Below are 27,455 nucleotides of genomic sequence, written 5' to 3'. Positions count from 1 at the left end.
GTTAACTACATCAGAGTAGTTCCAGCAGGCACTCAGCACCCGTGAATATACATTCCCTATAGAAAAAGTGTATAATTTAAACAGTACTTTTATTAAATGATCATAGCTTATGTCTGCTAGCAATAGAAAACCTTTTAGATAGCCCCTTGGAGAGCATCCTTTGGTGGAAGTCAGCTAAGCGAGGGTTACATCAGTTTGATCAAACTCGGTATTTCCATCTTAATGCAAGATTTATGCATTCACCCATGTACCTGGTTAGCAAAACAATCTTGCTGGATCAAACACAAATGAGAAATTGCACTGATACAGCACATTATTTTCCCATTCACCGCTGCTGTTCGCAATGTCCCAGCAGTTTGTTAGCGGGTCATTAACAGCTTCTGCTCTCTAAGGAGATTTCTCCATCCAGTCCAGTAGGATGTCCAGCTCACCCAGGGATTTAATTGCTGCAGATGTGACATCCAGCTGAAATGATATAAAGAACAAGTTGTGAGCAAAGGTGGAGAGTCCTACCCACTGTAAAGAGAATCTGAATAGCTGTGTTAATTACTAAACTTAGTTATCAACTTACCGCTTCATAGTTAGCAAGTATTTGCTTAAATTTCTCAGTGGATTCCTGTCCACACATGCACTTATTTTGCTCATGCTAAAAAATGAGATAGAGTTCATTAGTTAATTTTTTAAAATAAGAGATAGATTTCTAATTATGTTGGAAATTACCGTATAGACTGAGACCTCGTTAAACTCTGGAAAAGGCTGCAGGTCCTTAAATCAGACTTCAGTTAAGAACAGAGTTTACTTCAATGGACAGAGGGACAGGATAAATGTAATTCTTGAAAACTAAGGTGGGAGCTGGCAGGTATAGAAAATCTCTTAGCAGAGATACGCATTCTTGTTAAAACATTTTATAAATATATATTTTGTAATTTTAGGTTTATTTATACACCAAATACTATATTTATATACCAAATCCTAACAGAGGAAACTCAACTCTAGCAATTCCCAAGACTTACACACTGTGTGAGCATCCTCTTCATGCTCAGGAAGGAATTGGCTATGCTGCTGATTTTCCGGTTGACATATGAATCCTCGGTCTTGCAGTGTCTGAAGACTTTGTCCACGTAGAAGTTGGAGAGGCGGTGGGCAATGCAGCATCTGTCTGAAGACTTAAGGAATAAATTCATTTTTTAAAAGATCTTCTAAAGTGCCATAAACCTGTAGTCACCAACCTTTCTGCCCTTCTCTAGAATAAACCATCTCTATCAGCAAGCACCGTAGCTGAGCACAGACGGATGTTTTGACTCATATAAAGCTTTTCCAGTGATGCTTAATGTAAACTGGTAATGTAAGTAAGAAGTTATTTTAGACTGATTTTCCAGATCCACCCTCAGCAAGTCCTAGTCAGCAAAAGAAATTGCTGATTTTGTAGCTGGTATTACAGGCTGAGACCTGAAGCAGTGGCCAATGTCTAGAGTCTTAGAGTGTAGGAGAGCTGCAAAATATTTGTAATATATTTCACACTCATTTGCTTTTGTATTCTTCAATAACTTTGCATCCAAATCCTGGTTCACCTCACTCTGCCTCCACCAACCAAGGCGGTGGGAAGTCAGAGCTAAAGCTCCTGCAACCGGAGCATCACATACAACAACAACAATCTCTGCCAGCCATTTCTAGAAAGCCAGTCAGGGTGAAAACCCGGTGCAGGAACCGGGACACCCACTTCTTTTCACATACGTGATCCACATCACTTTATCCTCCCTGATCTGCTCAGTGTCTGTGTTTCACAGGAACTTAGCAGCAGTCACGGTGTTGAACAACATCCCCAAATGCCCTGAGCTGGTGCACCCCATGAGGGGTGTTAGGATGCTGGCTGGTCAGAATTATTCAGAATAAAAGCGAAGCCAGGGTGAGGACACCTACCTTCACCTTGTGCAGGGAGTGTGGGTACGACAAGATGCTGAGGGTCCTGATGGGGTCCCTGGCTTGCTGCGGGGGACAAGATGGAGATGGTGACGCACACACTGGCTCAGGAGGGGCCACTAAAGAGCATCCTCAGCTCCACAAGAGCCTGGAGCAAATACTTACGATATTGGCTTTAATTGCGGTGAAACCAGATCGAATCTCAGCCATGCTCATTGAAACTCTGCAAGGTCCGAAGTGGAAGATTCTGTTCCCAGCTGTCGGCATCAAATTCACCCAGCACATGGTGGAGAAGAGGCAGAGGAACAAAGGGGATCCCTTCATGCTGCTGTGGGATGCAAACACAGCTCTATGCCTGGGAGAACTGGTCATGGAAGACAATATTACCTCGCTATGTTTCCTAAATAACACAGTCGAGATGCTTATGAAAATATATGTATTATATACAGTACATGTACATGTGTATTAAAAAAACCACACTGACTAGTATCTCTTACCCATTTCTTTCTCACTCCCCACGTGCAAGAGTATAAGTCAAATAAACCCAAATATTTAACAGAAGATTCCCAAAGAAGGAAAAAAAACCCAAATAAAATACCAAGAAGAGATTGCGTGTAAATAGATAACGTTCTTCTGAAAAATAAATGCAGATAAATTAGATTTTTAAAAGTCTACAACTCAGAAGCAGCAGATCCCAACATCTGACCACAAAAAGAAATGCTTTCCCTCAGAAAGAGCGACCTTCAACTGCAAGTTCTGATAGCACTGAAAACTATGGTTATGAATGAAATAAAAGGCCCTTTCAGAGAGAAATTATAGGAGTAGAAGGAATCAGGCACAAGCACATAGAGCGAAAGGATAAAGACCAGTATTTTACCTTGTTCTTTGATGTGAGTTCCCCTATCTCACTGATGTCTGACCTGAAGAGCTCCCAAGAACGCATTTTTATCCAGGTATCGGGAGGAAATAAATCGGATTAACTTTTGGGATTTTTCTTTAGCTTTCCCCAGCTTGTATTTCCCTTTGCAATTCACTGATTTAATGAGCTAGTGAAAGGGACCAAATCTCTCACCCACACGTGCTTCCCTCACCCACGGAGGCGGAAAATCTTGGCATTGCTGCGTCATTTCTTTGTTCGGGAAGAAGGACATGACCAAAAAGAGGAACCGTTGTGGGGGTTACATCCCCAAAATGCCAAGCTGGGGGGGGTCACCCCATCCTGGAGTTGTTCTGCCAAGTCCTTCTTGTAGAGGGTCCATTCCCAGCTCATCACAGAGATGTTGAGATGCAAGAAGTTGAGCAGTATCACCCGCCTTGGGATGCCCATGGTCCAAATATACCAAGATGAGAGAGATTCTGGCCATAGATCAAGGTGCATTGGTAAAAGTAGCATGACTCGGAAAGCCGGCAAGACCTTTCTCCATCACTGTCCTGGCACGTGGAGCCTTCACCCACCAGCGTCAGGGGACCCACTTCTCAGGCTTTGTTCTCAGGTGGATGGACACTTCTCTCCTTTAGCACATCCCTGGTGTTTGGAGACCAGAAATGCACAGGTCCGAGCAGGCAGGGCTTGGGGGTGACACAGCTCCCACCGCAGTGCCAGAAGTCACTTGGTTTGTCAGGAACACGGGTGACTTAGGTGATCATCATGCACGATCCAAACATATCGCCCTGCAGAAAGGCAGATAATTCACTCAAACACTTAAAAACCCACCAGCTCAGTGGCAGCAGGGAAGTTTGACCCACCAGCAAAGACTTTGACTGCAAGGTCTAGAATTACCCTGCCACAAGCATTAGCTGCTGAGCAAGACTGACACAGCCAGGCATGTTTTCGTAGCAACATTTCAGATCAACTGTCCCCAGGGAACCAGGGATTGCCAGCTGGGATGTGCTGGCACATGAATATGGCTGTACTGGTCCAAAACCCAGCTTGGTTCACTATGGTGTTGGCTCCAAGGCTGGTTTGGTTGTTCTGTGACCCCTCAGGAGATAGTTAAGTCCAGTCTACAAACAAAAACAAGCAGTTAAAGAAAGACTTCTCAGACTACCTGTACTCAGTAGGGAAAGTCAGATGGACTAGAGGCCATGGAGGTGGAAAGACACCCCTCTAATCCCACCGCCAACATGTGGATCAGCCACGATGCTCCAGGGGAGAGCAGCATCCTATTGCAATGCAGGTACATCTCATGGGCCAGGGCTGTTGGATCAAGTTTTGCTGGTAACAAAACTCAATCTTAAAGTAAATCCATCATCGGGGGAAGACTAGGCAAATAGATTTTATGCCCAGGCTAGTCACAGTATCGCATACAGTATTGCTGAAACTACCTCGAATACTGAACTTGCCTCTCTCATCCCTGTGCCTTCACACAGTAGAACGGCCAAAAGGCAGGTCCAAATCTGCAGCAGGTTGTGTTTGCCATTGCTGAGGTGTTGGAGGGATCCTCAGCAATTCAAGGCTGCTAATTGCTGCCTTCCTCCCCCAATTCTGGCTGCTGCCTGTAATTGCAGCAAAAATTTCACCCAGAGCAGTGGCATCAGCAGCGTTCCCAGGCAGCCCGGTGCACACCCAGCCTTGGTGAGGAAACAAGGAAAGAAGTAATGAGTTCTTACTTAATTATGTAAATTGCGGATGAGAAGAAGGGATTTTTCTCTTCCTTTTGGTGGCTGAGCTGACACTCAAGGCAGTTCAGCTAAATGCCAGCAGGCAAGTAAGAGTCATCACTTCAAAACTGCCAGCCAGGCTGGTGGAGGGAAGATGTTGGAGTGATACAGGAACAGGAGTGAAGTGTTGTATTACTGGGGTCCAGGATGTTGCTCCATTCCAGACATCTGCAGAGTGCTGGGTCAGCATCCCTTGGCCTCTCTGTCCTGTCACTGACCATTTGCAAAGCAGAGGAAATAGTTTCACCCCCACTGCAAGGCCAAGGAGAAGAATAACCACATCAGAGGCAGGGAGACAACCCAGACAGATTTTCACTTTTGGTTTTTAAGTGTGTGTGCAATGGTGGCCATTGATTACCCAAAGTGCTGGACCTGGGGGAGGTCTGAAACCCTCACTTTTCGGAGCAGATGGATGGCATGAGCTGGGATCTCTGCATGTGCTGGACCAAGTCTTGATGGAAGCAAATCACCCAGGCTTGGCTTTCCCCACACAGCCTAAGCGAGGCTCTCATCTACCTGCCAGCGACAGCAACATGAAGATATCCTCACTAAAACAGCAACCTTTTTCTCGTATGCTCTGGGAAGAAAGAGGGAAAGGAGAAACAGGGATTTCTGAAACACAGCACCATGACAAGGCAGATGAGCTCAGATAGTAAAATATCAGCTGACTCCTGACTTACAGAATAATTAAGCCTTTTGTGTGCAGCAGTGCTGGAGAGTGTGTGAGGAGGTGGTCCTGTCCCCAGGAACCCATCCAGGCAACTCCCAGGTAACACAGGAGAGCTCCTCCCTTGGGATTTTACAGTAGGTACGTTGTGACAGCGCACACTAAAAGCAGTTGCGACCCAAATTACAAGGAAAGGCAGCATAGACAGTTGTTAAGCAGCTGCCACCATGCTAGTGAATTAAAAACTAAACCCTGTGTATCACCAGCTTGTCTGAAAAATCGTTTCTATGAAGTCTGTGGCGAGCAGCACAGCTCCTGCCATCTCACATCTGCAGCGATGCGACTCCACAAGGCACAAAAGCAGCTGGCAGCATGACGGGACTGAAGGGAACATCCCTGGTCCAGCCTGGAAAACAACGCTTGGAGCAGCCTCTTGGCCCACTCGGGTTCTTGGCAGCTGCCGGGACCGATGCTCAGCCTCACCCTGCTGAGCACCTGCATCCCCGCCGCCGTGCAGGGCTGGCATCGCTGCTATGGCAACAGAAACATCTCAACAACAGCCAAAAGCACCAGACTGCTGCAGACAAATGGCTTGTTGAAATGAGTAATAAATCAGACGTTCCTGGAGAGCCCAGGAGCATGGCGGGAGATGAGACACCTACTCATCGACAGCCGGTTACGTTGGGGAAATTCAGCTGTAGCTCCCGGCTCTGCTCCAGCGCTGGGGCTGGAGAGCCAAGCCCTGTGCACGTCACTTACCGTCAGTTACTGACCCAGTGCTGACCCAGCTTTAGCATTTCAAATATCCAAACGCTTCAGTTTTATCCTAAAAAAATCCTTTAAAAAGACGTAATCAAGCTGTTCTGATCTGCAGGAGTCATGCTGTCAAGAACTGACCACAGGCACGTTTTAACACTAGATTTCCAGTAAAGTGTTTCCGAGTGATAAGGTACCAGTTTCAGTAGTGTGTTTCAATGTAGTTTCATACTATAAGAAGATCTGATAATATTTTACAGACCATTCTTGGTTTGCCAGGCTTTGTTATTACTCATATTTCTACAGCAGCTTTAGGTACACCGGCATTTCAGATATGAGGCTGGTAATGGTTTGTGTATAGATCCCCAGAACTAGACAATGTGAATGATAGAAATGCCTCCAGTAATTTTAATAAAAGAAAAACTGAGACTTAATAACAAAGTCCAGCAACAATATCTGACCTCAGGAACTCTTCCTGATATGCCTCTGCAGAAACCAATTGGCCACCTGGAACAAAAACGCTTGTAGGATTGTACAGGTCTCCTGGTAATGCTGTAGCTCACCAAAACCCTTGCCAAAGGAACATAATTCTGTTTCCACAGACAGAATAAAATGTTTCCGCTTGGGTTTTATGCATTAGTATCTACTGGCAATGGTGTGAATTATCAGACAGCCTCACCCTGGGTGCTAATGGGAAGAGTGACTGCAGCTCTGAGTAGTGCCCTAAAAAAATCAGAGCTTTAATTGCCAAGCAATCACTTGGCCCTCCAATTGTTTCAAATCTCGTTTGAACACGTGCTAATCTGGCACAGTGCGCTGGAAACCTGGGGATTCTCACCAGCTCCCAGATGGGTGTCACCTGTCCCACCGTCACCCTTTCCATCAGCTTCTACGCTGACGCACTTTGCTCTTTGCAATGGAAACATGCTCTGTGGATGCCAGTGCCCTGTCCCAGCCTCCAAAAACCTGGTTGCTCTTCTCTTTCTTCATTAGTGCAGTTCATTATCGACAGAAACCAGGGCTCCGTTACTTGCAGGCTCGCCAGCCCCAGCGCCCGCTCAGCCCCAGTTCTGCAATGCTGCTGACAAAAGTCAAAAAACTGTTTTTCTCGGTAAACTCATCAAATGACTCAGAAAAAAGACACAAAACCTCTGAACCTCTGCAGGGAGTTATCGGCTGCTAGGTGTGGTACATCGTGTGCCCTCTTCTCAGTCACGTTTCTAACCATAACCACTTGAATAATACTGAAAATCAAACACTGAGTACTGCCTTTTAGGGAGCGACAGGCTAGCCACAGCTCAACTTAATGAAATGAAACTTAATCAGCCGAACGCAGGACATGTCCAAAGCCATGGCGAACAAATTCAGGTTGTTTTCTGGCATTTCTTCCCAAGTGGCTCATGATACATGAAGCTCTCCGCAGCGTTAGAACCCCCCTTCATGGGCTCCTTTCCTAATGCTGAGGGGCTTGGGAGAGTGTCCCCAACCTCGAGACAACATCACAATCATCCTGGTTTTGGGCATCACCCACAACTGTCCCTCTGGGGCTGTTTTTGCTGTTTCCTGCTATGCACGGCCCAGCTCTGGATGTCCCCAGGTGCGTGTCCCACCGGACAGGAGATGGAGCCACCTCCCCGGGGAACATCACCCCATTGCTGCGGGTGGCCCTGGGCTCACCCTGTCCTGGCTGGGTGGCCCACGGCCGGCTCCTGGCTGCGCAGAGGCACACGTCACAGAAAATGACACTATCTCAGCCACCACCTTCACGGAGCAGATGTGACACTGATCTGCGTCACTCACCAATGGCAGCGCTGCCGCCGAGCCAGGATTTCACCCGAAGAAGGTACAAATGAATGCAAAAAGGAGTGCTTCCCCCACACACACCTCTAAGATTCACCTTTCTGGAAGGGGAAAAGCGCGGTGGAGGATCTTGTACACCAACACATCTGTTCTGCAGAAAACCATCAATTTAGTCACCAGGGTGGGGGGCGTTGAAGGTTAAATACTTGCTTCCCCTGTTTTGATAAAACGCAAACTCATCTTTTGGTTATCACAAATGGCATCTTCCCCAAGGGGAAATGCATATTGCTGGTCTTTACAGTTTAATGATACAACTGAAGAGCAGCTCCTGGTAGTTTTTCTTTAACTGTCTATCACTTGGGTTTCAGCAGGCACCTCTGTGCTCAGGGATTCCTCTGCCTGCAAACACAAGCGTGCAAAGCGCCTGCTCAGAAAGTCATAGTTCCAGACCAAGTGCTGCTGTGCTCAAAATCAGCTGCATGTGATGCAAGAGATGATCCCCAATGAGTCTGACACATTCCTGCTAATGTCAGGAACAGGCTGGAAAAATCAAATTCCTCTTGGGAAATATTCACCCCCAAAGTGTAACAGCTCAGGAGTTATCGGGAAGGTTTAGCTGTCCCCCTGCTTGAGTACATGTCCCGCTTTTGTGATCGTTTCAGTAAGATTTCCAAGTCAGAGAGTGAATTTCAATGGTGTGGGCTTTTTATTTTTCTTTTTCTCCCCTTACTATGTGAAGGAAATTGGCTATTTCAGCAAAAAATGAGGTAGCATTGCCTTAGAAGCACTGCCCTGCCATTGAACATGAACAGAAGCATCCATAGGAGAACAATGTCAAGTCCTACTGAGATTTGCACCAGTCTCTAAACGTGCATGTATTTCAGTCACTCAGATCTGCCAGCGCGATGAAATACAGGCTTAACGAGTGAGGCTTTTTCAGTTTCCAAGAGGTTTCTGAGGCTTTTTGATGTGGCCATCTGACATATTAGCAATTGGGCTTCTCTAAACAAGTGGTAATGCCGTGTACAGAAAAAGAAATTGCTGAAGCACAGGCAAGATTTGAAGCTGTCTGATAAGCGTTCATGCTGGGGGACCAATATTTCACGGGGAAACGAAACTTTGGTGAAAGATCTTTCCGAGGGAGAGAGCTGTGAACAGCGAGGGTGAAAAATGATCTAAGCAAGTCAAATTTAAACTTTCAAAGCCCCTGTGCACACCTTCCCTGCAGAATTTGTATTTCTTTACTACACCTGCTTCTAATTTTCAGTATTTTCTTCCCTCGTTTGCAACTAGCTCTACAATCTTAATTTGCATTACCAGCCATCCTGACGCTTCCCTTGTTCCTGCAGCCTTGGGGGGTCCTGTGGAGGCTCGGTGATGCTTGGAAAGTGGGCAATCTGAAAGAGACATAAGACCAAAGAAGATCCAAATAGAAAATTAGTCAAAATTGAAGAAAATAGCTCATTTTAAGGATAGAAGCTTTCCATAGCCAACCTGGGGATCCCCAGCTGAAGGTCATGGATGACTCATGGAAGAGCTTCTGGGGTGCTGGTCCCCAACAATGGGCTCTTGGTGAGAACAGGCTCGTTAATGTTCAGAAAACCAAAGCTGAATTTCCTTACTTTAAAAATGCAAATGAACAGTCACAGAAAAGCGATCAGTTATCAGGTGCGGTCTGCAGCACGTAGAGATTGAAAAAGATCACAAAAAATAGAACGGCATGTGCGCAGAGTTATTGGGGTTGATTATCTGCACCCCTAGAGAAGGAATATCAGGCCAAGGGCTTTAAGATGCGCCAGGCACAGCGGGCAAGGGCGCTGCTAAGCAGAGGGGCTGTTTCTTTTCAAAATATCAAACCACCCCCACTTCCTCCTGCAAAGCATCAGTCAGAGCTTTGGATGGCGGGGCTTTTTGAACAATCTCGGCAAAGTCTCGGGGAGAAGAGGAATATCCATCACATACGCTGCTGCTGCCATTGAGAGTGACACCCAGCCCTCGCGGTCCTCCCGTCTTTCTCTTTGGAAGGACTAAAAACTGATGTAATAGCAAAAGTCACGCAGGGTGTTCTTTTTAGAAAGCTGTCCCACGGCGCCTGGGTTTGCCCAGGGGGGTGAAATGTGCTGATGGTGCAGGCAATAAATGATGCCTAATAGAGGAGAAACTGAGTGCTCGCTGCTATCTGCTCAATTTTTGAATTATCTGGGGAGCAAATGAATCACTCCAATAGCCAGTCAGAGCTGTCATAGATTTAGCTTTCACCAAAACCGAAACTTACGGTTCAGTAAATTATCTGTGGATTCTGTACAGAGCCCAGCTCTTAAAGACAAGTTTTGGTTTTGACTGGATTCATGTTGCTTTGAGCACGTGTTAACTCGGGACTCAGTCTCAATTTCACAACCATGAGGGGCCGCAGGTGGTTTTGGTGATGCTGGGGGATGCAGGACCCAGAGCTCTGCCCGCTCCAGCCCCAGCCCCAGGCAGAGATGGCACCAAATCCCACATTGCCAAGTCTCCTTGTGCTGTTATTCCACTATGCAGATTTTAAAATATATCAGATCCAAATATTTGTCAAAAAAATCTTCATGTTTAATTAAAAAAACCCAACACTTTTGTGCTATTTTAGTCATTTTTTTCCACCTCTTGTTTGCATAATTCCAACAATCCAGGCTGGCCTGGCAGAAGTACATCCCTCCCAACATGGGAGCAACCAGCAAAAACGCCTTTTAGCCATAAATATAAATCAGGGCATTGCAAGGATTGACGTTCTTACATTTATCTTGATATTGTCAGCAAACAGGCTGCCAACCTTTTCTGCCGAATGGGCAATAAACTGCCAATGTCTCCTTTCCCAACAGGCAGGAGACAGTTAGCAGAGGAAGTTCGCTTCAGATCTTTCTTCTTCTTCTTCTTCTTTTTTCTTTTAAGCACCATTTTCAGTGAGAGGGGGTTTCCACCATTCGGACTGATCTTCCACTTCCCAGTTACAGCCCTCAAAAGCTACATGGAAAGCAATAACCAAAAATGGACACGAGTGCTCGATCTCATTACTGAAATAAACCTTCCTTGGACTTCCACAAAAAGAGAAATCCAGGGGAAAATTGCCTAAAGAGTGTGACAATACCTGTGCCGAGCAGAAGTGGAGCAGAGATCCCAGGTCCTATATAATGAAGATACCTCGCAGGAGAAACAACCAGGTCATATCACCAGCAACCTCTTTTTCTGTGGGAGAAAAACAAGCCAACAAACAAACAACACCAACCAACCAAAAAACTAACTGACCAAAAAAAAGGCAAATAAACATCAACAAGAAGGGACATCCGAACAAACACAGGTAGAAAGTTATAAAGAAATATTTAAGACCCTCTGAAACCACTGGAAAGCATCTCTGATGGATCATGTTTTCATTAAAACAATCTCTGCTTACACAAGTGATGTCAAAGCTCCTTTTTCCTCTCCCCCCTTGCAGCACAGACAGATGCTCACCCTGTGCTAGGGCTGTTAATTAAAAATTCCTCAACTTAAAATCAACTAATTCAATGAAAAAACCAAACTAACCAACCAAACCAAACACCTTCTAGGAACCTTGTTTGATTGCATTTTTCTCTCATAGGGCAGCAGTATCAGCGACAGCTTTTGAGCTGATTATTCTGGGAACCTGCATCATGAAACTTGTTCTCTTTGCCTCAGCTTCTCAGAGAGGGCTCCTAAATCTCAGATTTGAATACAGCCTTGTGTGGCCATCGCTATTTTCTTTCTAGTTGAGTAACACTGGCTCAGAGTGTTGGCTTTATCGTGCACAGAGTGGTTCTCAAGGGTGTCCCAGAGGCCGTGGCATTATCGCATTGATGATTTTGGGGCAGAAAGCTGCGGTGTGGGCATGTGGGAACCCCCCCTGGAAGCACCGGGGATGCTGCAGCATCCCTCACAATGCCGGGAATGACCCATCACGTGCGGCATCAGCGGCCATAACACGTGTTTATCTGTGTGTCTTAGGGTGGAAAGATAAGAAAGCCCAGGATTTCTCAACCCACATCATGAGCTGCTTGGCATCGTGTAAAAAAAAAAGCATAAAAAGGCAAAAAGACAACCCCAAAACTCCACTGCATGAGTGACCCAGGCTGATGTTTGGGCTTCAGGCCAAGGGGGTTGATGTTGCTGTGGAAAGTGAGTGAAGTTGCCTCCGTAATTCACCCCGCCGGTCACGTTACGCTTCCGAGCAGCTGGTTTGCATTATCTGATTTTTCAAACCATGATAACTAGTTTCTGTCTTATGACCGTTCGCAACTATAAATAGTTTGTATTTGTATTATGGGTCACAGCGTTGATGCTAAATCATGACAAAGACAACATTCTGCAGAAGATGCACGCAGCCCAGTAATACCAAAACTAGAAGAAAAGAAACGCATCAAAACAGCAATTGTGAAATGACCTGTTCGAGACAGGAGTTGCTCAAAATTGCCTCTGTAGGATGCTCAAAAAACAAAACCAAAACTCAGTGCAGGAGATATTTGGGTAAGTCAAAATGGACCACATATTAGGGACGTTTTGCATACTTTTGCCTTCTTAACTTACCAGAGAAAACCTCGTTTATCCTTGCTCAGAGCACTCACTCCCCACTCTCTGAAATGCCAGCGCCCAAATCTCATCATTTTCTATAAGGACATTGGAAAATCCCTGCCAACAACTTATTGCAGGAGGAAATAAAAGAGAAGAAAGGTAATAACCCCTCCTGGCCTGACGTTGCATTGATGGGCTCTTCAGAAGACACAATGACAAGAGTGCACGAAAATGGCAAAGCACATGCAACCTGGGCAAAAAAAGCCCAGCTCGCTCTTCTAGGTTGGCAGAAAGCAGCCTGAAATCCCAGGGCAAGATATTAAATAGGGATGTTATTCTCCACCTGCCCTACAGGATCCATGAGACTTCCAAATATTGGGAGTTTTACGTATGCAATTTAAAAAGTGCAAGTATTTCTCAGTTAAGTTAACCACCAAAACACTGAATCTACAGATGGAAGTCTCTATTACTTGATGCTTTTAGGTCAAGATTCCAGCCTGATTTAAGTTAAATGGAATTTTTGGACCTGCTAAGAAATTCTTATGTAAGGCTCTCTCTTTGTCATAGTATAAGTCACATTAGAGGTCATACCAATGTCCTCTGTTCATGATTAGTAACCTATTTCTGGACACTTAGATGTTACGAGACAAACGATGACATGGGTTAAATTTCCAAAGAGTAATTTGGGATTTACCTGTTGAGGCCGTTATGAGTCAAACTGCAAATTGTGACAAGGGCGCTAGAAAGGAGGTTTCCAGAAGTAAAAAATCCGACGTCACGCCTTGCCAGCTAAAAATAGGGCAAAAAAATGTGGTCCAGTTGATGCTTCACCCATCAGGAACTGTTAGTCATCAGCAATGGGGCAGCTGAGAGACCAAATGACGTTACTTCAAAACTGCCCTTCACCCAAGGTGAATAAAAGGCCACCAAGTCCCTGCTTCACCCAGAGCGTCACTGACAACAGATCTCTCGAACCTGAAGGGATGAGAAATGGGGAATTTTTGAAAAGGAAAGAAAGAAACACACCATTATGATAGCCTGGAAATCTAGGGGATCCTCTAAAGCTATATCTAGAATAGAGAGTGCATAAACCACACAATGTTCCTTTGTCTGAAAGCAATGCAAGAGGTCAAGAAGGCAAAAAAACCTTGCCCACAGAAGAAAAGCTACACATGTAGGCATCTCTTTGGATAAGAAGTATGAGATGCCAGCCCACTCCAGGGGACAGGACCTCTGGAGATCACCGAACCCCAGCCCCGCCAGTGCAGTTTGCCCAGGACCATATCCAGGACAAACCTTTCCACGTGCCACGCTGTGAGAGAGAAGCCATCGCCCCAATGCCTCTGTTTTACAGCAGAAATGCAATCCTGCTGTCTTGTCGAGTATTTCTTGTGAACACGCAGCTCTCAGAAGTTTGTGGGAGGTGGGGTAAAAGTGCATGAATGGCTTTTGAGTAACACACTTTCCTTCCTGAAACGATCTTCTTGGCAAACATGAAAGCTGTTTCCTAAAGGTTTAGAAATACACCCACATCCCCCGGACACTCTTTAGGAAAAGGTGCTTTATTCATTCATGCGACTACTTCGTAATACTGCAGAGTCAATGCCTTTCCACAGCAGTAAGCAGGAGTGAGTCAGAACGAAACTGCACCGTCAAGATCTCTGACACGGCAAAGGAAATACAGGTAAACAGAGCAGCATCTCATCTGTGCGCAGGCCAGAGTTTCCTTTGTGGAATGGACACATCTGGCTTACGCTTGTATCAAAAAAATAAACCCAAACCAAAAACAAGCCAGGTTCCAAAACAGGGAGGAGGGAATTGCACAAGTCTCAAAACTGCTCTGGGTGTCAAAGCGAAATGACTTCATGGACACCTGCAGATGGCTTAAAATAAGAGAAGTTTGGAAATGAGTGCTCAGCCCTTGGGTATGATGGAAGGAGGGTTCCTGGCATCGTGCCGCTGCGGAGGAGATTCCCGTGTGCCACAAAGCCCCTTGGCTTTGCATCCCACAAAAATACCTACAGCTGAGGCTGAGAGTGATCCCTCTGCTGCAGGGGACCCCGTTTGCAGAGGAGTTATTGGGGCTGCACTCTCTAGCAAAGGAAGCGGGTTTAGTCCCAGGCTTTGGTCCCAGAGATGGAGCCAGCCTGGGGCCATGGACCTGCTCCAGGGCACCGTGTCCTGACAGCATCACACCCATTGCTCTTAGCACATCAGTTTGGATGCCCTCATGAAACTCAAGCAGCTGGCCAGGTCTTAGAATCATAGACTCATTTTGGTGGGAAAACACCTTCAAGATCATGGAGTCCAACCATTCCCCCAGCCCTGGCACTACCCCATGTCCCTGAGAACCTCATCTTCACGTCTGTTCAACCCCTCCAGGGATGGTGACTCCACCAACAACCTTTTATGGGAAGAAATTGTTCCTAATATCCAGTACAAACCTCCCCTGGCAGTAAAGCCTTATCAACCTGTGACAGATTCAAGTTAATTCAAAATCAGAAAAAAAAATCTCCCAGGGAGAAAGCAAAGAAAGGTGGGAAACTACCAGTAGAAACAGATTGAGTTTAAAACTACTGGGTTTTGTCCAAGCCACCGCCTGCTGCTTGCTCTTCTCCACTCTCAAACTTCTGCTGGCGGTCAAGGGAAGAAACCGCACGGCCGCATTAGAGCAGGGGAAGAAAATGGGTCACCAAAGATGTGACACATGCTGTGATTCAGACAACCGAGTGTGCCTGCAGTGATTCACCAGGAGCAGCCTTCCCCAGCCCCTCTGGAAGAGGCAACATCAACAACCAAAGAAAACCAAATCAGAACACAAAATCCCACATTGTCTTCTCCTCAAACACTTTGATTACTAATGTTTCATGCCATTTGCTCTTACACATACATACGTACACCAAATATTCCTCTCTTTTGCTCTTCATTTTTTATTTAAAAAAACAAAACAAAACAAAAAACCCCTAAATATACAGTAACAAAAAATAATTTGCATTTTTCCAGCTTTATTTTTTGCAATAAGTCCCATCACAGAGGTCTGCAAGTTTGACTTGAAAGAGGTTCAGTGCAGTGAAGGAACAAGTGATTTGTCCAAAGCAATGTGCTGCAGGAAGGCTGGGAAGAACTTGCTATTCCCAAATAACATCAGAGCTTTCAGAGAAAACCATCAGGATTCAAACAAGCCAAATTCATCTTCACTTTCTCTTTCTTGAGTAACAGATTCTCAAATTCACCAGTGAAATCTTTATCACAAGGAAGCAAGGGTGTGTGCACTAATATATTTAGAAAGAGAACATGAACGAGAGGAAAAGGGAAAACAAGAGGGACGTCAGAGGAATTATCTCCAGTTCTGAAATGGTAATTTTATCAGAGCTGGGATGATAACTCTCATTTAGCACAGTACACCCAGTTCACAGAGCCCATGTCCATTTCTAGGAAACAAAATAGGATCAAAAAGCCAGAAACACAAATATTCATGACCTGCTTGTCCACTTTAGCAGCACCCACCAATATCAAAATACCAGATTCTGTGGCACAAACCTCGCTCCCACCCAGCTGCATATTGACTTCAGTAGACATGCGTTAAGTGACAAATATATACATATATATATCGTATATTTCCAGTATAACATCAGAATGCCAAAGTAGTAGACAGCGTATTTGTGCAGGCTCATTAAAAGCAATGCTACTGCATTATACACAGTACTGGGGATCCTAAGTGCAGGTTTAATACAGAGGTTTAAAAACAGAAACACTTTTTTTCCCCCCTAACAATAGGACATTCATCTAAAAATAAAACGTAACTGTGCGAATGCAGAAGTAACCTCACACAGCACCTTTTCTGCTCCCATTATATGCGAAGCTTTCCTCCTTAGCCACATTTAAATTTACAAGAAGCAAGCAACGAAAAAAAAATGCAGAGTCTAAGCACAAAAGATTTGATGGGGTGTGAGGAGAGGAGGGGGGTCAAGTGAACAGGAAACCAAAGTTGACGGGAAACCCAAGTGACATTTGGTTTTAATGAATGACTTAAAACCCCAATATTGCTCGCCAGGAAATGGGGAGAGGAAATGGAGTGATGTTTTGAGAGTATAAATTAGGGGCTCCATCAAGGTGAAGGCTGCAGATCGGCTTTTTGAACCCTCCCGTGAAATTCAACCCAGAGCTGGACCAAGGAGGGGAAAAGCTGATATTTGGCAGCATGCAAACCTGCCCAGCGCTGCTCCTGCTGCTCCTGGCTGCCTGCGCCCTGCCCGCCCGCTGCTTGGCCCCCCAGCCCTCCTGCCTGCACTTCTCCGAGCTGCTGCCTGCAAAGCTCCAAGAGCTGCGCATCACGTTTGAGAAAATTAAGGATTATTTTGTGAGTATAACCCTCTCTTCCTTCTCATTTTACCAATTTTTTTGTTGCAAAGTTCAGTGATTTGGATGAGGGGGAAGGCAGCTTCCCTCTGGTGTGAATGATTCGATTATGTCTTGTGCTATGGGCTGAGGGGGATGTGCAAGAGAAGTTCAGTTTCGTCGCTGGGTGAGAGACAACATGCAAGAGTTTTCCTCCTAGTTTTAGTTACAATGAACTCAAGAGATTTCATAATGAATCTTTGCGAGCCTTGGTAGCCAGACTTCCCCCTAAATGTTGCATACCAAATATTTCACTGAATTAATAGGAAGGAAACAGTCCCTTCTTCATGGCAACGAGGTCCAGCCTTGCTGAATCACTGCTGGATGAAAAGGGAAACCTTTTGCTACAGGCTTTTTTCTTTGAAAGAACCACAAAAGACTGAACACGGTATTTTGTGACTGGAGAAATGCTGCAGTAACCAGCACTTGCTGTAGTCCCTGTAAAAGGTCGCTGCTTTGCATCACAGCTAATGGAGCATCAAGGGTTGCTGAGAAAGCAGCACAAGATGTACTCGGAGCACTTGTTGCATCAGTACTGATAGGGATAGTTGCTCGCCTCTCTGTTACTGGTTTAGTTACAGTCAGTGTGTTTTAGCAATAAAACAAGATAATTCTCCAGATTAAATCTCAGGCTAACAACATGACTTGTATTTATTATCAAATGAACGCAACCAAGACCTTAGATTTAAAGCTTGCTGTAAATCTCCTAGTTAACGATGGGAAGGAATATTTTTGAAGGAATATATGTTTTTAAAAGGACTATTTTTAAAGCTTTGGTACCGCTGTTGGGGTGGATACCTCGCTTACCTGCTGTAACTTTGACACCCACCTGAAGAGATGCAGGGTTTGCACTAGCGCTCGTTGCACTAACACCCTCTGCAGCAAGTGTGCAGTTCTGGCAGCAGCGGGAGGAGCTTCACATTAACGAAATCAGTGTTTCTGGAGTTTGCTATTTCATTATCTTGCTGTCCTGACCTAAGGGTAGTTGCCCTGCAAGATGATGGACCATAGAATTGGTGACTCCAGCGTCTGGCATCACTGTGCTATGCACAGTGTGCTGGGTGTTCTTTGCCTTCGCTTTAGGGAGATGGTAAATGCAAGCAAGCAAAATGACTGTTCAGTAAAGTGAAGTGAAAAGCAGCGTTAACTGCCTGTCTAATTAAAGCTCATGTTTCATTCCATTCTTCTACAGCAATCAAAAGATGATGAACTTAGCATCCAGCTACTCAGCTCTGAACTACTGGATGAATTTAAGGTAAGAATTATGAATCTCGTCTAAGTTTCTTACTGTTCTGCCAGTGGTTTGTAAGAAAGGCAGCAGATTGTAAAGTGGGGTGTTCTCAGTGTCACAGAAAGACAGTTCTCCAGCCGAGCAGCACACGTGTGGCTGCGGTGGGGCTGATGCGTGGTTCCCCCCACACTGCGATTGTGATATTTAAATAACACCCCCGCACACGGGTGCTGGTGGCCGACCCCAACGCCGTTACCTCCTCTCGCCCCAGGGGAGCTTCGGCTGCCAGTCGGTGTCAGAGATGATGCAGTTCTACATGGAGGAGGTGCTGCCCAGCGCCATGAGGACCAGCACCCTTCACCAGCAGAGCATGGGCGACCTGGGCAACCTGCTGCGGAACCTGAAGGCGATGATGAAGCGCTGTGTGAGTGGGGCTCAGCATCACGGTGTGGGTGGGATGAAACCAGTGCTCCGGCAAGGCAGGGACCAGCAGCAGGGTGGGGAGCAGGCGCTGGGTTTCCCCAGGAGCAGTGACACGGGATGGTGCAGAGGAGCAGGGCTCTGGGCTTTCACTAGTTAATAATGATGATTCAGAGGCTCTGTTCAGGAGCACAGCTCCGCCCAAGAGATGCCTGAAAAGATAAGGAAAGGGAGGGTGGAGGGTTGGTCCAGTTCTTTACCTGGGTGCCTGAGCAGCGCAATTCTTCAGTGATGCCTCCTGAAACCGCGCCTGGTGCGGCTGTGACCCCATCGCAGGCTGACTCAGAGATGATGAACCCTGCCCTGGGAAGGAACCACAGCGGGTTTGCAATCGCCCAGGGCTGGGAAACAGCTCAGGTCCACGCTCGGGTCTTGCTGAGCTCTGCTCATCCATGGATGGTCCAAAGCAGCTGCAGTTGTTGCCCCCGAGAACCCCACGTAGGGAAGGGGAAGGTGGAGACGGCCGGGGCGGCAGTGACGAGGGGCAGGAGGAGGGGAGAGCCGCTGTCGTGTAGCCGGGAAGGAAACCCTGGTGGTTGAAGCCGTTGCTCTCGTCCCTTTGCAGCACAGATTCTTCACGTGCGAGAAGAGGAGCAAAACCATCAAGCACATCAAGGAGACGTTCGATAAGGTGAGGACCCGCTCGCGTGGCTGTGCTGGGGTGGGGAGGAACCATCGGATTTTACTGCTGACTTCAACTTAGGACAGAAAAGAGAGCAGCTGGGTAGAAAAGCAGATGTTGGTGGAATAAGAATACATTTAGAGATTGTCCATCACATATATCGCCACATTCAGACTTAAACAGGCTTGGCTTTCACCTGCAGATGCATGAGAACGGAATCTACAAGGCCATGGGAGAGTTTGACATTTTCATCAACTATGTCGAAGAGTACTTGATGATGAGAAGGAAGTGAAAATGCCCACGGGTCTGCACCTTCCGCACCAAATCCTGCTATTTTATCAGAAATCACTTCAGGTTGCGAGAGCACACAAGAGATTAAGTTATCTTAGGGTTCAAGTCATGAATTACAGATCAATAACTTCAAGTTTGGTATTGTATTTAAGAGTTAGGGTTTTTTTGCAACTGAATTTAATATTTATTACTTCTAATACCTCAGTGTTTGTGTTTACAATATGTTTTAAAGAAAAGTGTGATGAGCATGTAAAATACTATTTATTGTTCAATATTTTAATACTGTTTATGATAGGGCTATTTTATTCAGAGCTTCAAAACACCCAAAGCAGCGTTCTTGTGGGGAGCAGATGGTGAGCAGAGTTAATCCTGAGCGCAGTTTCACTGAGTACAAGTGGCTGATCAGGAGCAATTCCAGCTCCGAGTTTAGCAAAGTTTAATTTTAAGCAAATGAGAGCTCTCCTCGTGCTCTATCCCTCTATGTATTTATGCAATCAATTGAGTTTTTTAATGCATGACCATGTCACTGTCTCTGGTTCTGCAGCTGGAATTAGGCACTGAAATATTCAAAATTATTCCATGGCCTTGCACCGAGCAAAAGAACCATAAATGTAACCAAGGGCTCTTTTTCTCCTGTGCTTGAAAAGCAAAGTGGAGGAGGTTCTGCACTCCTGTGATCATGTAGAGAAATAGATCAGTTAACCCCACCTCCAGACTCAGCCTATATATTAGTCCAGATAAAAGAAAAAACAGTAATAGGAAAGAAATGTTTGGTTCTAATAGAACTTGACTTAAATGTTGCTAACGACCGATTTCCAGAGCTGCTGGGTTGCCCACTCTGCACTTTTGAAAGTTAATCTGTTTTCCAGTCTTTGATTGGGATTTACTTGCCATTTTGTTGGAGGGGGGTTTGTTTGTTTGTTGGGTTTTTTTGTTGGTTGGTTATTTTTTGGTTTGTTCATTTCTTTGGGGTTTGTTTCTTTGGTTTTAGTTCTGTTGGGTTATTTCTTTCTTTTAGAACTTAGAAGCTATTTAATTAACCACCATTTTAAGGTGGCTTGGGTAATTTGCATTCAAATTCAAATAGCTGCAAGCAGCACTGACAACATTTGGGTTTGTGTTATTTCTAACCCTACACCCGAGCAGCCGCAGCACACAAGTGCTGGGGGGGAAGCTGCAACCAGAGCCGCTTCAGTGCCCCCCAGAGCTGCTGATTTTGGGGCTCCCCTTCCCCTTGTCTCCTGCGTGTCCCCACACGAACCACAGGACCATAAACCAGAGGCATCTGCTTCTAATATTTAGAAGTATTAAGGCACCGATATGGTGAAGCACTGTCAGCTTGTTGTTTGCTGTGTAGGTTACCACTGAAGAGAGGCTATTTATACTTGATTTATTCTGTTTGTGTATTTATGGTGACAGAATGGCATTCCTGCTGGCAGACACTGGGTATCCCAGAGCAAGGAATGCTGCTCCGGGTGGCATTGGCTCAAGGGCAATGTGGGAGCCAAACACTGTAAAACTTTAATTAAGCCTCTAACTAGGACACATTAAGCTCCTGTTGAGCCAGCTCTGTACCTGTTTTTCCACCAAATGCTTCGACTTCAGTGGTGTAAGAGAAGCAACAACATTCCTGGAGTGGCAGCGAGAGCCAAGAGCATCAGCGGCTCCGTTCTGGTGGGGGCACTGTACCTTGGCCACAGCTCCTGTCACTGTGAACTTGTGCATGTTTATCTGTATGAAAAGAAATCTTTTATTTTTGCTAATAAATACTTCCTAAAGAATAAAGCCTCTGTTCTGTTCTGTTCTCCCAAGTTGTTATAGGGCTGTAAATTGGCACCAGCACACGGATGCCGTGCCCAGTGTCACTGCGCTGGGGAAGAGCCCAGCAGGCACAGATCCAGGCAAGGAGAATCACTGAGGATGCGTTGCCTGCATTAATGGCCAGGGAGTGAGAAAACGTGAGATCCTCACATCTAAATGCAAATTTCCGGTGAAATTTGCTGAAGCAAAATACCTGCCAGTGATTTCTTACAGTAGAGAAACACTGGACCCATGGTCCACCATTTATCTACTGAGCTGGTCTTAACTTTCCATTTGTTCTCAGTCAGGATGAGACCTCGATCCTAGATCAGACAGTAGATCCTAGCCAAGAACTAGACTAATATAAATTAACAACAGAACAGTTTGCTTTTCCCCAGGCTGGGAATGATGTATCTATGCACCTGGATCCATATGCGCAGCAGATGAATCTTTAATAAAATTGAGCAGGTGTGTACACGGGAATCTACAGCTCTGCTACTCACAAACCCAGAATTCAACCAGCAGAATCATTTCCAAACTCAAGCTCACACCAGCAGCCCAAGGCGGCTGCTGTTCCCACCTGGCCATGTTTCTGTTTCACTTGCAAGCCTCTTTCTTTTTCGCCGCTCTTAGCCCTTCACTTCCAAGTCCAGCCACCTCCGGGGGTTTCTGCCTCCCAGCACAACCCATCAGTCAGTGCCACCGGTGCCAAGAACCACCACCTGATTTTCACTTTCCTCTTCAGAAAGTCCACTCCGTGCTCACCCAACAGAAGCTCCGTCTGTGGTCAAAGCCACATGATTGTGACAGCCCAGTAGCATGCCCTGAGCAGCACAGGACCGTGGACAACCCGTGGTGCCCGGCGAAGTCCAGGCTTGCCTAACAGTGCCAGCACGCAGGCTTCTCATGGTGAAACCAGCTGAGCCGCAGCAGATGAATCACTGCCAGCACTTGGCAATCGGCCCCGCTGCCCGCAACATGGCTTTGTCACAAGATGCCACAGCACAGGCAGTCACCACTTCTACTTTTCTTTCCCCATCAGCGAGAATCCCAGTTCACAGGAAGATGCAATTCCCAGCCAAAGAAAAGAGTGTGCACACAATCTTTGCACAGTTAAGAAGTTAGTAGTTACACGAGTACTTTAGTTTAGTTGCTGCAACTTGTGCACAAGCACATGTGCACACAGACAAAACTCCCGAGGGCTCCAGAAGTGCCCAAGCATCAGCTGCTTGTTATTTCATTTTAACCGGCTGCAGCACTCAGCCCCACGCAGCTCGTGCCTCTGTGTGCCCTAGATTTTAGTGGCACGTGACTGAAATCAGGGCTTTTGTCATGAAAGAGGTCAGGGAAAGCGGGGCAGCGTGCCCCGGCTGGGCACACGGCATCGGCTGCCACTTTCTTATCTCGGCTGCACCTGGGTGGCAAGAGCCTGACTAATACCGAGTGTGGGAGGGCACAGGATTACTAAATACTGCTGATGCCCCTCTTACCACGGCCACACTTTTGGCGCTCTTGGGCCTTGTTTCTGGGAAGGGCTCATCTCCATCACCTGGGTCCAGCATCCCATGGACCAACCAGACCATGGTCCCTTCAGGCCCAGGGACCCCACACATCTCACCATTCCTTGTGGGGCTCCACTTTCAGCAAGTAAAATCTAAGCCTGACACCTATTCATCTATGCTCCAGCTTTACCTGTAAGGTGGAGGAGCAGCATTTCCGCTTGTCTCATAGCAAGAGGCACACAGGGACATGAATCTTGTGTCCTGTGGCAAGGGGTCTGGACACACAGAGTGGCCGGGGGCCGCCCTGCCTTGCTCTTCTCCTTGCCAGGAGCCTTTTTGGTCTTGGCATCAGTAGCACTGACAAGCAGAGCTCCCACAGGGATTACACGTGAGGCTGATGAGCAGGTGCTCTTGCTTTCAAGGAGCAAGGACAGTTGCTCAGTGAGTGCAGGCAGGAACCAGCAGCATCGCTCCTGCCTGTGCCTCTCACTGGGGATAGAGCCCAGGGTGGGAACCCTGCATAGTTATAGCTTGTTCAGGAATAGGCCTTGCTTCTCTAGAAAGTCAGTTATTCACCTATCACTTTGTCACCTGCAAAAGCTCAACTATCAGTTTTCTGCAGGCATTAAAAGTTTGGCAGCTGCCCTAACATTACTATTTCTTCTTTCCTCTACCACTGAGCAGCAGCTTGTCCTGGCCTTTTTCTGAGCTCTGTAGATTCCTATCACAAAGTCATCCACTCTCCAACAGCACGGGAAGATGCAAGGGAAATAGAAAAAGCGTAGGTTAACAAACACCTCCCCAAAAAAGCCCTTAACAACAAACAGGCATCATTATCAGTATGGCCCTGCACCCAGTCATGTCCACCCTGCTTCACCAATAAGGGTCCAAAGTTCCAGTGCAGAGCTAGAGGAGACACCCACCTCCATCTCAAGGTGCAGCACCAGGGCAGCGATGGGAAGCTGGAGCCGAGCAGCTCCACATCTGCATCCCACTCTCCCCATCACTGAATTCCCCGCATTATTCATACAGCCAGTGGAGACGGGCACCCTGGCGAGATGAAGGGATTCAGCAGGGGAAGCATTGCACCACTCCTGCTGCTGCCGCAGACACTGTCAGGAACAGAAAGTGAACCAAACTCTCTGATAAAAGGGGGCTACAGGGTAAGCAAAGCCACGCAATTCCCCTGCTTGCGCCTGCAGCTGGTGAATGGGGGATGAGAGGGGCTGCGGGGACGCTTGGCAGCGATGGGGCTGGTTCTCAGAAAGGCGCCTGGTTTCGGCGAAGCTCCTTTCCCAAGCTGTGCTGCCTGCCGAGCCCCCAGCCGCCCCAGCACCCACTGGGGAACCAAGCCAGCTCTGCCTCCGGCTGCTCCGCACGCAGGCGGTTTCACAATGACTGGGCACTGGTTACCCTCAGCGGTACAGAGACCCGCGGCAGGCTGGAGAAGCAGCCACCTAACAGGAACAGCAGCCGCTTGCTTTCCCCTTTGCGCTAAATCGCTTTATCCTGCTACATCCTGAGCCTTTTGGGGAGGATTCGGCTCCTGCTGTTGAAACTCAGCCCCAAGGTGGTTCACAAGAAGCCCTGCAGCGTGTGATGACAATGGGATGCCACAGAGATGCACGAATCCCATTACATTTTTGGGTCCTATCCCATTAATTTGTGAAAGAGAACGGTAAAGATGCACTGACTCGTTCTCAGGGATATTAGATGATGACGCAGAGGAAGGAAGAAAGGGATTTTATTGAATTGGTTCCCATCCATGCCAGCACTTTGGATGCTTAAATCAAAGCGCATCCCCAGGCTTTCTGATGAAGGAGGAGCTGGAGATCCCAGGGAGAAATCCTCAGCTGGATAGGGATGGCAATTCAGCAATTTAACCAGCCAGTTCTCATTTTTCACCTCTGCCTTCTGTGTTCTGTTGCTTTTTGCCTCTTGGCAGGGTCTCTCCGCCATTTCATCACACCCTGAAGCAACAAAATATTCTTCTTTGCTCCAAACAATGGAGCTGGACTATGAGGTTCCTTTCCTGGCACTAATGCCCAATTTCTTTATTCCTGAGCTGAAACTTCATTTCCTGACTCTGTTGCAATGCTTACAGTCTGCAACCTTACAGTCTGCTCCAGCAAACCCTCAGCAAAATGCTTCTAAACCCAGGTTCAAGCAAGCCCGATGCTAACAGGTCCTTTATTAATCTGGTATTTTTGTAGCATTAAGCAGTTTAGCTGTGCCAACACACTTCATCCTAAGCTCTGCAGCAGGAAATCCTGACAACACTATGATACACCTGATCTAAGCCTAAGCCTACTTGGCTACCAGAAGATTGAAGTTAGCTTCCACTAGATTTAGAGCAGGCTTGCAAGTATAGATAGCCCATAGGAAAACATCTGCTCTCAATCATAATTGTTAGGAAACTAGAGGTAACAGCAAACGAGCAAAGATGCACAACCACTCTCGTCTCAATTGCACAACGTGCCTTCCTGTCCCACACATCCACAGAGGCCCCGAGGACAGTTTGTCCTTCTGGGGTTCTCCAGGGTTGACCAACACTGTGGGAGAGCAGCAAAGCGCCGCTGCAGCCGCGTACCGAGGAGCTGTCAGCGATCCGGCCTCATAGGGGCAGCAGCTGTTAATACTTCTTGCATTGACAACGGGGAAAAAGAGATCTTTGTGATTCATCTCTCAGGTAGCGGCGAACACTGATGATCTACCTGGAGCAGAGCCAGGCTGTTGATTGAAACCGATCCCCTCAATAGTGAGAAATTCTTTCTTTTCCTTAGCAGGAAGTTCGCTGCTAAAAATAAGAAGGTGGTGTGAGGAGAAAGGGTTTATTTTCCTACTAGCTACTAAAAATTAAAAATGTTGTGGTGAATCTTTCACATATTCCTTCAGAGTCAGCAGGTCATGCGTAGAGTCCCTTGATTTTGTACAAAGCTGTTGTCATGGTACATATGTACACGGATTACGTGGTGGACGAGGATGCCGAAAGGTTACATGAAATCAAAACGCAAGTTGAATTCTGCAGCTTCAGCTCCAAAGCAAGACATGAGTGTTGGCATAAATGACGTCCCTTCAGCCTCTACAGCTGCTCCTGACCAGCTCTGTGTCCTCTGAATATGAGGTGGAGAGAGGAACCTGCCCAAAGGCTTGTCCAAGCCATGTCTATGGCTAAAATGAAGCCAGCCCAGTTCTGGAGTCACAGGGCTGAGGGCAAAGTCAGAAGTCACACAACAGCCCAGGGATTAACAAGGAAAGAGGTATCAAGGTCATAACCCAACTGTGTAAGAGGACAATGGCCCCAAACACTCCCAGAAGACCTTAAATCAAGTTCAGAGACAAGAGCTGGATGGAGGGCACCTCAGGAAGGAAGCTGCACTCTGCTTTGCTCATTTTGCTTGTGCATCTTGTGTGTCTAGAGCTACAAAATCCAGCCTTCAAAGCCTTTGCAGCCTCTCTGTGACAGTTCTCCAAAGCTGAAGACAAACCCAGGGTGATGGGTGACCAGTTTTCAGAGGAGGACCCTATTGAGCAGCCACTGGAGAGGGTGTCCTGTTGTGAGTCCTGCTTCTGGGAAGAAGTCAGAGCGATGGCCAAGGAGCCTGTTCCTACAGAAAGAAGGGACACTGGAGCACGTTTGGGTGGCAGCTGAGCCATCTGGTCCCTCATGTCAGGCCGGGGGAAGCTAAGGCACTGGCACACCAGAGCAGCCTCTGTTCACCATTGTCACCCTAAAGCACTGACAGTTGTCACCAGGCTCCAGCGGGTGGGTGTGGAATTTCACTGTCGGCACCACTGCTCTCCATTTCCAGTTAGACCTGAAGCATTTTCAAAGAGTTAACAAGAGAGACTCACGGATGCTTATCTGGTTGCCCTTTATCTTGGTGGCTCATTTTTAGCTTCTAGTTGAACTCAACCATCTATATCTTAAGTCAAGCACAGGTCAGTACAAACCCAGTGACAAACTCAGTGACAGTACAAACCAGTACAGGTGTCCAGAGTGTGCAGTGTTATTATTTACTGGCTCTGGACCACTTCCTCCTCTTGCCAAATAACTTGTACTTTCAGAGCATCTCCACTGCAAAAAGTGAGAAATAGTTATGGCCACCATCTCTCACGTGGCCCAAATAGGTGTCTAATTCAAATATTTTATATCCTGGCTCCCCTTTGAGTGTTTTTGCCCAAGCAAGATGCACAGCATCAGTCTCATCTTCCCCAAACAAAACTAGATTCCTTCACATTGCTGTTTCCATCCTTACCTGACATAGGTGAGCAAATAGCACCAAGTATTCCCCCAGCTCGCAGCTGCCCTCTCCTCTCCTCTTCAGCCTATTTATTTACAGTGCTTTGTGAACAAATCTGTCTAAAAATCTTGCTTTCAAATCCGAAGCAACAAAATATCACCCTGCATGAGTAAGTCTCTGTTCTCACCCAACGCCCACACTGACCCAGCTATTCCTTTTCATATTGACAGCTTTACAGAAAACAGACCTCTGTTTCTGTCCACGCACACAGACACTGTGAAAGCAGTGACAGAAAGAAAGAGTCTGGGGTGCTGTGATGAACTCACAACCCCTCCAAAGAGAGTTTTGCTGGGGTGGGAATGAGGAGGAGTGGTGGTAATGGGTGACACCATGCCCACCATTCCCTATCCCAGAGCAGGGACGTGTGTGACATCCACAGACAGAAAACATTTCAAGTCACCAATCTTCCCGCTGGAGTTGAGATTTGTGTCACTCTGCACGGTGAATTCCCAAACAGGCTCTCAGT

General features: G+C 46.7%; 2 protein-coding genes across 2 annotated transcripts; one reads left to right on the top strand and one right to left on the bottom strand.

Moving 5' to 3' along the window:
• Nucleotides 1-387: 387 nt before the first annotated feature.
• LOC308048880 (interleukin-20-like) lies at nt 388-2,205 on the bottom strand (the record flags this gene model as incomplete). The annotated part of the gene is made up of 5 exons (XM_080358209.1): nt 388-465; nt 572-646; nt 1,014-1,166; nt 1,921-1,986; nt 2,086-2,205. 5 exons carry the CDS (start codon nt 2,203-2,205, stop codon nt 388-390), a joined length of 492 nt encoding a protein of 163 aa, XP_080214335.1.
• A 14,357-nt stretch (nt 2,206-16,562) lies between these two features.
• IL10 (interleukin 10) lies at nt 16,563-19,384 on the top strand (the record flags this gene model as incomplete). Its single annotated transcript, XM_080358308.1, has 5 exons — nt 16,563-16,721; nt 17,952-18,014; nt 18,262-18,414; nt 19,036-19,101; nt 19,295-19,384. The coding sequence occupies 5 exons, from the start codon at nt 16,563-16,565 to the stop codon at nt 19,382-19,384; spliced, it is 531 nt and encodes a 176-aa protein (XP_080214434.1).
• Nucleotides 19,385-27,455: the final 8,071 nt, after the last annotated feature.

This window comes from Nesoenas mayeri (assembly GCF_963082525.1).
Source record: "Nesoenas mayeri genome assembly, chromosome: 23".
Taxonomy (NCBI): Eukaryota; Metazoa; Chordata; class Aves; order Columbiformes; family Columbidae; genus Nesoenas; species Nesoenas mayeri.
Note: the sequence above shows the minus strand (reverse complement) of the source record. Positions and strands in the feature narration are given on the sequence as shown.